Here is a 12,056-nt window from a genome sequence, read left to right as displayed (position 1 = left end):
ATATTTTTGGGGAAAAAAGTCACCATATTTTTAGAAAAATAGTTCAAATATCTTAAGAACTTTTTTATTTTTAGGAAAAAAATCAAAATGTTTGAGAAAATAAATTGTAAAATTTTTCAATGATCAAGTTTCAATATTTTTTTAAAGTTGTGATTTAAAAAAAAATATCGTAATTTTTTAGGAAAAAAGTTGTACATTTTAAGAAAAAAGTCATAATATTTTTAGAAAAAAGTTGTAATATTTCAGCAAAAGAGTTCAATTATTGTAATATTTTTTTTTATTTTTAAGAAAAAAGAATTGTTATATTTTTCAATGATCAAGTTTCAGTATTTTTAGGAAAAGTTGTAATTTTTTTAGAAATAAAGTCGTAATATCTAAAATAAAAATGTGTAATATTTTACAGCCGACGGGTTAATCTGAACGTGATCTCAGTCAACGTGATCTCAGTCAACGTGATCTTACGGCTGACGGTGAGCGTGGCGGAGACGCGGTCGTTGCCGCAGACGAAGGTGTACTCGGCGGCATCGTCCCGGCTTGTGTTCATGATCTTCAGCTGGTGGAGTTTCCCCTGAACCACGATCCGGAACTTCTCGCTCATCTCGATCTCAACGCCCCCCCGCAGCCAGGTGGACGGCACGTTGAAGTGGGACACCTCGCACTCCAGCGTGGCGACCTGCGTCTCCGGGACGCTCACGCTCTTCAGCGGTCTGGTGACCCGCAGCGCTGCAGGAGACGGGAGGACATCAGGAGACAAGTTAGGAAAGACATGTCCAGGGACCAGTGGCAGCATCAGAAAGACTGGAAAATAATGCTATCAGCATGGAAAGTACTAAAAAAAAAATGCTATCAGCATGGAAAAGACTGGAAAATACTGCTATCAGCATGGAAAGTACTGAAAAATAATGTTATCAGCATCAGAAAGACTGGAAAATAATGCTATCAGCATGGAAAAGACTGAAAATAATGCTATCAGCATGGAAAAGACTGAAAATAATGCTATCAGCATGGAAAAGACTGAAAATAATGCTATCAGCATGGAAAAGACTGAAAATAATGCTATCAGCATGAAAAAGACTGGGAAACAATGCTATCAGCATAGAAAGTACTGGGAAATAATGCTATCAGCATGGAAAAGACTGAAAATAATGCTATCAGCATGGAAAGTACTAAAAAAAAATGCTATCAGCATGGAAAAGACTGGGAAATAATGCTATCAGCATGGAAAAGACTAAAAAATAATGCTATCAGCATGGAAAAGACTGAAAAAAATATGGTATTAGTACGAGAAAGTACTAGAAAAAAATCAGGTATCAGTACTGGGAAGTCCTGGAAAAACCCTGATATCAGTACGCGGAAGTCCTGGAAAAAAGGTATCAGTATGGGAAAGTACTGGAAAAATATAAGGTATCGTTAAGAGAAAGTACTGGAAAAAAACCCTGGTATCAGTACGGGGAAGTAGTGAAAAAACCCTGGTATCAGTACGGGGAAGTAGTGAAAAAACCCTGGTATCAGTACGGGGAAGTAGTGAAAAAACCCTGGTATCAGTACGGGGAAGTAGTGGAAGGAGCGTACCCTCCACGGTGAGCGTGGCGCTGCACTGCAGGTGCCCGACCACGGCGGTGTACTCCCCGGCGTCGCTGCTGTCCACGTTCTGCAGGGTCAGCTTGTGAGCTTTGCGCTCCGACACAATCTTGCACCTGTCGCTCGCCTTGAGCTCTGCGCCTTTAAACATCCACCTGACGGGGATGCCGTCGTGTGATAGGCTCAGCTCGAAGGAGGCGGGGCTGTCCAACAGCGACGTCACGTCCTTTATCTTCTTCACGATTTTGATCGCTGCAGAAACAAGAAAGCACATTAAAGCAGAATGTTACTACTCTTGGATTATTTTGGATATATTGGATAGTGTGACTGTTTAAAGAACTTTAGACACCAAGGGTATGTCTATTTTCCTTGTTTAATTTGCATATTAAAATATGCATTTTAGTAGTTTGCCTTTTTGTGAATGCCAAAAGGATTTTCTGCAGAAGAAAAACAAGTTGACAAATCATAGTAGTGTACTTTTTCAACAAAAACATCTGTGCAATTGTTTTCACTAAACCCGCCAGACTCCATGTAAATAATTACTACTTTTATCTTCGTAAAACACACTTCATTCAGAGTGGACAGAAACTAAATTAAACTACCAAAAGCAGTCTTGGTTCATCTTTCCACTGTTCCACCAATCACCGCTCTGGTCTGGTTGGAATAAACTCTTAATTCACCCATTTACATGTGGAGATATGCTGCTCTATACACGCTAAAAGTAGCGATTATTTACATGGAGTCTGGTGGAGATATGCTGCTCTATACACACTAAAAGTAGTGATTATCTACATGGAGTCTGGTGGAGATATGCTGCTCTATACACACTAAAAGTAGTGATTATTTACATGGAGTCTGGTGGAGATATGCTGCTCTATACACGCTAAAAGTAGTGATTATTTACATGGAGTCTGGTGGAGATATGCTGCTCTATACACACTAAAAGTAGTGATTATTTACATGGAGTCTGGTGGAGACATGCTGGCTCAGTGATACTTACTCTCAACGTTGAGCCTGGCGTTGGCCGACAGCTTCCCCAGTTTGAAGGAGTAGACGGACTCGTCCTGCGTGTTGCAGTTCTTGACCTTCAGCGTGTGGACCACGCCGGCCGATGTGATCTCGTACTTGTCGCTGTTCTGCAGCTCCACGCCGTTCTTGATCCACTGCGACCCTTTCACGTCCAGGTGGGTCAGCTCCAGCGTGAAGACCGCCTCCTGGGTCTCCGTCACCGTCTGGTTTTTCAGAGTCTTCTTGATCTTCACCGCTGCAGACACAGGAAATGAAAGCTCAGATGGGCCGATCTGGAATCTTCCACCTTATGATGTTATAAGGGGCAAGGTTACCTCCCCTTTCTCTGCTTTGAGACTTCAGATACAGTATTAGGGACCACTAAGGTCTATATAAAGAGACTTCAGATACAGTATTAGGGACCACTAAGGTCTATATAAAGAGACTTCAGATACAGTATTAGGGGACCACTAAGGTCTATATAAAGAGACTTCAGATACAGTATTAGGGACCACTAAGGTCTCTTTAAGGAGACTCACCCTCCACGCGGAGGTTGGCGGTGGTCTTGGACGAGGCCACCTGGTAGGTGTACTCCCCGACGTCCTGCGGTCTGGTGATGGCGACGACGAGGCGTCTGACGGCGCCGTCCACCTCGCTGGTCACGTTGTCGTTGAAGTCCACGGGCTGGCCGTCCTTCAGCCACCGGCCCTCGGCGTTGGCGTTGGCGACCTCACACTCCAGCGCCGCCGTCTGCGACTCAGCCACCATGACGTCCTGCAGCGGCCGCGTGATGGCGCCGCCTGGAGGCCGCCATGGGAACAGGTTGGGTAAGGAGTCAGATCCACATCGACACTAACTCTCTGGTCTAAGGCCATAGACTAGCTGCGTGTGTGTGTGTGTATGGATGTATAGATGTGTGTACGTGTGTGTGTACGCGTGTGTGTATATACAAGTGTGTGTGTGGGTGTGCATGGGTGTGTTTACATGTACATGTGTGTGTGTTTGTTTGTGTGTGTCTTCTTGTAGCGTTACAGCTTTTGTTTTTCTATTTACAGGACAGATGTCAGGTGTGTGTGTTTGTGTGTTTGTGTTTGTGTGTCTGTACGTGTGTGTGTGTGTGTGTGTGTGTATGGGTGTGTGTACATGCCTGTGTGTGTCAATGTGTGTATTCGTGTGTTTCTGTAAGTGTGTGTATGAGTGTGTGTGTGTGTGTGTGTGTTTGCGCGGGTGTGCACATGTGTATATGTGTGTGTGTGTGTGTGTGTGTGTGTGTGTGGCGTGAGGTCTCCCCCTTCACAAGCGCTCTAACGTGCACAGCTCTCTCTCTCTCGTGGGGGGTGGGGGGGGGGGGCGGGGCTTAGGAGACCATTTTCTTGACTAAGTCCTGATCCTACGGCACCATTAACTTAAAACGCCGCCCCAGAGTAACTGAGCGTTGCCATGGAGACGTGGTTGCTGAGACGTACCGGACACGGTGAGCGTGGCGCTGGACGTCTGCTCCCCGGCGTGGAACGTGTACGGGCCGTCCACGTCCTTCATGGCGTCGATGATCGTCAGGGAGTGGGACACGCCCTTGGACTCCATCTTGTATTTGGGTCCGGCTTTGAGCGTCTGGTTCCTGAAGGTCCAGACCGGGTCGATGCCGGGGTGGGACACCTCCACGCTGAAGGCCACGTTCTGGGACTCGGAGCACACCTTGTCCTCCAGGTGCTTCACGATGGTCACCTCTGGAGACACAACAACACAATCACATGGAACTTATTCTCTGTTACGTATAGACGTCTTACTCATGTCCAGTCACTCAGTGGTCAGTATGTGTGTATATATGTGTGTGTATGTGTGTGTGTATATGTGTATATATGTGTATATGTGTTAAAGAGTGTATACGTCTGATATATGTGTGTATATGTGTTTATATGTGTGTATATGTGTTAAAGAGTGTATATGTCTGATATATGTGTGTATATGTGTTTATATGTGTACATGTTTGTATTCAATTTCAATTCAATTTTATTTATAGTATCAAATCACAACAAGAGTTATCTCAAGACACTTTACGGATAGAGCAGGTCTAGACCACAGACCGCAGGTCCAGAATCCACAAGGACCCAACAGTTCCAGTAGTTTCCTCCAGAGCAAGCAACAGGGCCACAGAGGAGAGGAAAAACTTCCTTTGTATAAGTCTGTATATGTGTGTATATGTGTGTATATGTGTGTATATGTGAGTGTATATGTGTAATATATGTGTGTATATGTTTGTATATGTGTGTATATGTGTGTATATGTGTGTATATGTAAGTGTATATGTGTAATATATGTGTGTATATGTTTGTATATGTGTGTATATGTGTGTATATGTGTGTATATGTGAGTGTATATGTGTAATATATGTGTGTATATGTTTGTATATGTGTGTATATGTGTGTATATGTAAGTGTATATGTAAGTGTATATGTGTAATATATGTGTGTATATGTTTGTATATGTGTGTATATGTGTTTATATGTGTACATGTTTGTATAAGTCTGTATATGTGTGTATGTGTGTTTATGTGTTTGTATATGTGTATATGTGTGTATATATGTGTACAAATGTGTATATATGTGTAAATGTGTGTATATGAGTGTATTTGTGTGTATATATGTGTATATGTGTGTATATAAGTGTACAAATGTGTAAATGTTTGTATATGTGTTTGTATATGTGTGATATATGTGTGATATATGTGTGATATATGTGTGATATATGTGTGATATATGTGTGATATATGTGTGATATATGTGTGATATATGTGTGATATATGTGTGATATATTTGTGATATATGTGTGTATACGAGTGTATTAGTGTGATACCAATGTGCAGGGAAATGCCAGATTTCGGCCAATAACACGGGTCGGGCTCCACAATACTTTACTATAGAAGGGTTCAACACATATTTTGCCTTCATCAAATCCCCCCCCCCCCCCCCCCCCCCCCCCCCCCCCCCCCCCCCCCCCCCCCCCCCCCCCCCCCCCCCCAATACCCCCCGCACTAGTCCATGTTGAACTGAGCAGCCCCAGTAGAGTGACGGGTGTCTTACTCTGGACCGTGAGGCTGCAGCTGGTGTCCACCTTCCCCACCACCAGCTTGTAGCGTCCCGTGTCCGACGCGTACGTCCTGCTGAAGACCAGTCGCTGCTTGGCTCCCTTGGCAACCATCTGGATGCGGTCGCTAGGCAACAGCATCTTGTCATTGAGGTACCATTTGACGGAGCTGACGTCCTGGGCCGAGATCTTGGCCTCCAGGACCGCCTTGGTGCCTTCGACCGAGGACACGTCCTTCAGAGGACCCACGATGTCGATCGCTGCAACAGATCACAGTTTCAACCCATTTATACACCTACCGAACACCACAAAAACATCAAAAAAACTTTAAAAAGTTTAGAAAATGTCTCAACCCTCGTGTTGTCTTCCCGTCAAAATTGGCTTTCATTGATTCTTTTAACTTTTTCTTATGTTTTTGTCCCTTTTATCATCACTTTTGATGCTTTTTTCTATGTTTGTCAATTGTTTTGACATTTTCAACACTATTAATGTCAGTTTTACAGTTATGAGGAAAACATGAAGACAACATGAGGACAACATGAAGACAACATGAGGACAACATGAAGGCAACATGAGGACAAAATGAGGACAACATGAGGACAACATGAGGGTTAAAAACAGACAAAGAAGCTTAAAAATCATCAGGAAAAGCGTCAAAAAGTAAATACAAAGGGACAAATACGTTGCAAAAAGGAGACAAAAAAAGCTGAAGAATAGTTCGTGAACAGCTTCTAAGACATCGGGAAATAGTCAAAAAGTGTAAAAACTGAATGAAACCAGAAGTGTGAGAGTCTTACTCTGGACGCTGAGTCTGCCCGAGGTGGAGATGTCCTGCGCGGGGACCACGAAGGCGTAGGCGGCGGCGTCGTCCCGGGTGACGTTCTCCAGCAGCAGCTTGTGGACCTGCTTGTCGATGACGATGTGGACGCGGTCCGACGCCGAGACGGACACGCCGTCCTTCATCCAGCTGCCCTCCACGTTCTCCTGCGAGAAGCGGACCTCCAGCTGGGCGATGTCGCCCTCGCACACCGTCAGGTCGGTCAGAGGCTGCATCAGGGTGACGGGGCGGACTGGAGACATAGGAACACGTTATTATCATGTTATAAACACGCTATGATCATGTTATAAACACGCTATGATCATGTTATAAACACGCTATGATCATGTTATAAACATGTTATAAACATTTTTATCATGATAGAAACATGTTATAAACACGTTTTTATCACATCTCACAGCAGACAACCTCTGGAGGTACAGAAACACCTTATCATCATGTTATAAACATGTTATTATCATGTTATAAACATTTTATAAAAACATTTTTATCATGATAGAAACATGTTATAAACACGTTTTTATCACATCTCACAGCAGACAACCTCTGAAGGTACAGAAACACCTTATCATCATGTTTTAAACATGTTATTATAATGCTACAAACACACTATTATCATGTTATAAACACGTTATCGCATCAGACTGCAGACAACAACCAAATTGCCTCAAAATAACTTTTTTGGGGATGTTGTAGGGAACCTTGACACAACAATGAATAATAACTTTCTTTGAAATTGGGAAATGCTGAAACAGGCATCCAAAAAGAATAGAAAAGGTTACAAAAAAGCGGAAAAAAGGCGGAAAAAATACTGAAATTGGCGACTAAAAGATGCCCAATTAGATGCTGAAAAAGCTGTTGGAAAAAGCAACAAACTTACTGAAAAAGGTAAAAGACGACAAGATAATGTCTAAAAACACGACAAAACACAGAAAAAGGTGCGTAGCAGTTCTTGTCTTACGGTAAATATAGTTGTAAATAAAGTTGTAAAAGAAGTTGTCTTACGTTTCATCTTGAGCGAGGCGCTGGTCCTCAGGTCTCCGCACACGAAGCTGTACTTCCCCTGGTCCTCCTTCCTCACATCTCTGATGGACAGCGTCTGTCTCCCCCGGCGGGAGGACATGATGTACTTGCCGCTGGGAGACAGCTTCTTGTCCCCAAAGAACCAGCTGCCCTCAGCGTCCTCGCGGGACATTTCCACCTCGAACTCCCCGGCGTACGTCTCCGGCACCTCGATGTCCTCCAGAGGTGTCCTCAGCTCCAGGGTGGCGCCTGAGACACACACACACACAGAGACCCATATACACACACACACACACAAAGACACATGCACACACACAAACAGACACACACAGACACATATATCAACAAATGCTATCATCTCCAGGTTTATGAATGAAGTTCATTCATTCTTTATCTTTAACTTCCTTTACTGTTTCCTTTCTCTTGTTTTCTCCCGTGTTCCCTCTCTTATATCCTAGATGTACAGTATATACACACACACACACACATATATATATATATATATATATATATATATGTGGATGTCCCTCCCCCAGAGATAACGTGTGAGGGGGTTAAGGTCACCTTCTACGTGGAGCCTGGCGCTCGTCATGATGCTCTCGTCGTCTACGATCACACACGAGTACTCGGCGGCGTCCTTCATGCCGATGGTCAACACAGACAGGAAGTGGACCTTCCTGTCGGAGTGCATTCGGTACTTGTCTCCAGAGAAGATCTCCGTGCCGTTCTTCAGCCATTTGACCTTGGTGAACGGCTCGTTGGTCTCACACTCGAAGGTCACCATGGTGTCCTTCTCGTTGGCGCTGACGTCCTCCAGATGTTGGGTGAAGGTCACCGCCGTCTTGCCTGGAGACACAAAACAACTGGTCAGACTGCAACAGAGACGTAACCCTCGGGTTGTCTCCGACCAGGAAAACTCGGTTATTATGGGTCGACCTCTCCAATTAAAACTTGTTTTTCGCTTTTATTAATATTTTAGTCACTTTTTTGTCGTTTTTCAAGTTTTCAAGAATTTTTTGTCTCTTTTTTTGTAGATTTTTAGGCCAAATTTCTGATATGGGAGCTTTTTGAAAAGTGGATCATAAGGAGGGTTAAGATGAAAATATTAAAGGGATACAAAAAAGATTCAAAGTGATAGTACAGTATAACGACTGTATGGTTCCCTTAATATTAAGTCTAGTATGGATGTGTAATGATTTAATTTGCTATAGATAAATGGAAATGAAGAATATCGATTGTAAAGAAAAAAGAAAAAAAGAAACAAAAACTTTGTATGCATGTGTTCATGTGAGCATATATTTATATAAAATTAAAAATTAAAATTAAGAACGTTTAAAAAAAAATTCTATTCTAACTTCATTCTTCCTTGTATCCTGATATTTTTGTAGAACAGGAATAGGATATTGTTTTTAAATGGGTTTTTGAGGTTTTTTTGGACAATTTTTACATCTTTTTGTTGCTTTTTCACACACACGCCAACCCTTGGGGAGGTTCTTTGACCCCAAAAACAAAAGTCGTAAAAAGTCGTTACCTTGCACGAGCAGGAAGGCGTGGCTGGAGGCCTCCCCGGCAACGTTCACGGCTTTCACCATGATGCTGGCAGAGTCCTCCGCCGTCACGTCTCGGATCACCAGCTCGCACAAGTGATCCTCCGGCCAGTACCAGTAGACCCGCTCCGTCTTCTCCACCAGGACGCCGTTCTTGAACCATTGGCACTCGGGGTCCGGTCTGCCAACGACTCGCAGCTGGAAGCGGACCTCGTCCAGCGGGGCAACCGTCTTGCTCGTGATGCGTTCGAGGATCTTGGGTGCTTCCATGCTCGGGGAGAGCTGGACCCTCTCCGGTTTGATGGTGGGGATCGTAAGTTTGCCCTGCTCCTCCATCTTCTTCCTCTCTGCTTCTTCTTTCTCTTTCAGACGATGGAGGAGATCGTCTTTCGTCTTCTTCAGTAGGTCCTCGTAGGAGTCGTCCCTCTTGCGTGACTTGAATTCCACCGCGGAGATGGACTCGTAGAAGCCTTCCTCCGTCCTGCGCTTGAACTTGCTCTTCAGCTCGTCCGACTCCTCCGAGGTTTTCTCGTGAACGACTCTCTGTGCCTTGCGCAGCTTCACGACTTCTCTGTCCTGTGCCGACTCGCTGGCTCGCTCCACCTTCACAACATCAAACCCGACGCCTCTGTCGTGCGACGCCTCCGAGGCCTTCTGATCGGGAGCGCGACGCAGCACCGATCTAAAGTCTTCCTTCTGTTGGATCTCCAGCTTCACCGTGTGCTCGGTTGTGCCGAGAGGGTTGTCTGCAACCACCCTGACTTCGCCGGAGTCGTAGGACTTCACGTCAACAATCTCCAAGTAGTAAATGCCATCGTAGGTAAGTCGGTATCTCTTGCTTTTGCGAATCAGTTGCCCGTTGAGGTACCAGTTGACTTTGGGCGCAGGATAACCCGTCACTCTGCAGCGGAATCGTGCAATGCCGCCTTCAAGGACCCTGGCTGGTTCGGGAAGAAGCACAATCTCTGGTTTCATCTTCTCTGTTTCTTCGTCGCCGGTGACTCCGTAGGGTCCTCCGGTGTGCGCCATGCGTTCGATTTCGTCTATCCGGTGCGCACCCCTCCTGCCTTCGGGTAGTTGCGTATCCTCGACGAGGCCCTTCTCGTCCTTGACGATGAGCGTTGCCGAGGTCTGATCCACTCCAAACTTGTTGGTGGCTCTGCAGGTGATGACGCCGCTGTCTCTGGCGTAGGCGGCTTCATAGTCCAGGCTGCAGTAGCCGAATTCATTGACCATGCGGAGCCGGTTGGCAGCCTCTAGGGGTTTGCCGTCGTGCAGCCACTCCACTGCCATGTTGGGGTCGCCAATCGGAGTCAGTCTGCACTCGAAATGAGCCGGACCAAAGCGCTTCATTCGGATAGAAGTCAGCTTCTTCTTAAAAAGTGGTTTCTGCTGCTTCTCCTTGTCGAAAAGGTCGCCCTCTTCCCACTGCTCTTGGCCGTACCGCTGGTGAAGAGGCTCCAGCTCGGGTGCGGCGATGTCCTTGGTCTTATACGTTCCTTTGGTGATGATGAGCTTCCTCTCGGCTTGAGGAGCGGCGAAGTCCACCTCTACGTTGACTCTGCAGCGAGTCGTGTCTCTGCCGGCCTTGTTAATGGCCGTGGCCGTATACCAGGCGCTGTCCGAGCCTGAAGAAGACACAATCTGGAATTTGGCCTCTCCTTTAGTCCCGTCAATCCTGAAATACATAGTTGTCGAATGAATGAATTGTTTCGCATTCAAAGGAGCCTAATTTAAAGATTAAGCCCCTGCAAAAGTGAATAAGCATAGACCACAAAGACAACAACAACCACACCAACATCCGACAGCATTGAAGATGCTTTGAAGACGCAGACAATTCAGAAACAACAACAACCACAACAACTCAGCACTGATGGTGACATGCAGTCATCAGTCCACCAGCTAAGAGGATTTAATAAATAATTAAATAAGTAACTAAAAGCGCCCAACATCACGTGTCTATGAGCCTGTGTGTGATCTATTCAGTAACTGAATGCTCCTTGGCTCAAATAATATAACGGCACTAGAAAAAAGCCACAGTAAAGTGTAGTATATTATAGTTTAGTATAGTGTAGTATAGTATAGTATAGTATACTATAGTAAAGTGTATTATAGTTTAGTAGTAGGAAAAAGGGAAGAAAGAAAGAAGATGTAAGAAAGGAAGTGCGTAAAGAATGATGGGAATGAAAGAAAGTAAGGAGAGAAGGAAGGATGAAAGAAAGAAAGGAGGATTTAGAGAGAGAAGAAACTAGACAATATAACGCAACACACGCAAAGCAGTTGGAGATTAATCTAATAACTGACTAACGGGTGAATCTTTGCAGCTCTACAGCACAGGTTAGACAATCTCAAACTAAAGATGCATACTTGATCTGTGGGTGTTTCTGTGGGGTGATGATGTCACTGTTCTTCAGCCAGACGATGTCGGGCAGAGGGTTTCCGATGGCTTTGACGGCCAACTCGACCAGAGTGCCCTGCTTCACGGTGATGTTCCTCAGCTTCTCGATGAACTGAGGGCGCGCCACGCTTTCTCGAGCTGTGTGACGGGGAAAATACAACGCAGAACAAGACAGCGTTAATGATGTTATACACATTTTGAAGCCACAGGATATATGAGGCTGTATTAAGCAAGGTGGCTTTGGACAATGCAGGCGATACGTCGTCGGTCGGGATCCACTAAAAGTTCTGTTGTTGCTGCTGAAAGACTCATGTTATTATTCTAATTGTCTGACAACATTATGGGATGGATCCCTACAGAGATAGACCTTTTGAGATATGCTGCTCTATACACGATAAATGTAGTGATTTTTTACAATGAGTCTGGTGGGTTTGGTGATGGTGATTTCGGGGCTGTTTAGTGGACACTAACTGATGTTGAACATCGGTCCTGTAGGGTCACATTACAGCTTGTTTCTCCCTGATGCTGAACATCTGTCCTGTAGGGTAACATTACAGCTTGTTTCTACCTGATGATG

General features: G+C 44.8%; 1 protein-coding gene across 1 annotated transcript in view; it reads right to left on the bottom strand.

Annotated features, from left to right (window-relative positions):
• The window catches only part of LOC117953076 (titin-like), a 225,219-nt gene that overhangs the window by 202,926 nt on the left and 10,237 nt on the right, over nucleotides 1-12,056 (bottom strand). The window contains 11 exon segments of the mRNA XM_034885791.1: nucleotides 463-723; nucleotides 1,573-1,833; nucleotides 2,582-2,845; nucleotides 3,129-3,389; nucleotides 4,056-4,316; nucleotides 5,670-5,933; nucleotides 6,471-6,743; nucleotides 7,517-7,783; nucleotides 8,099-8,380; nucleotides 9,066-10,759; nucleotides 11,449-11,617. Of these exon segments, the coding sequence (XP_034741682.1) occupies nucleotides 463-723; nucleotides 1,573-1,833; nucleotides 2,582-2,845; nucleotides 3,129-3,389; nucleotides 4,056-4,316; nucleotides 5,670-5,933; nucleotides 6,471-6,743; nucleotides 7,517-7,783; nucleotides 8,099-8,380; nucleotides 9,066-10,759; nucleotides 11,449-11,617 (4,257 nt within the window).

This window comes from Etheostoma cragini, chromosome 11 (genome assembly GCF_013103735.1).
Source record: "Etheostoma cragini isolate CJK2018 chromosome 11, CSU_Ecrag_1.0, whole genome shotgun sequence".
NCBI classification, from domain to species: domain Eukaryota; kingdom Metazoa; phylum Chordata; class Actinopteri; order Perciformes; family Percidae; genus Etheostoma; species Etheostoma cragini.
This window is presented reverse-complemented; position numbering and strand designations above follow the sequence as displayed.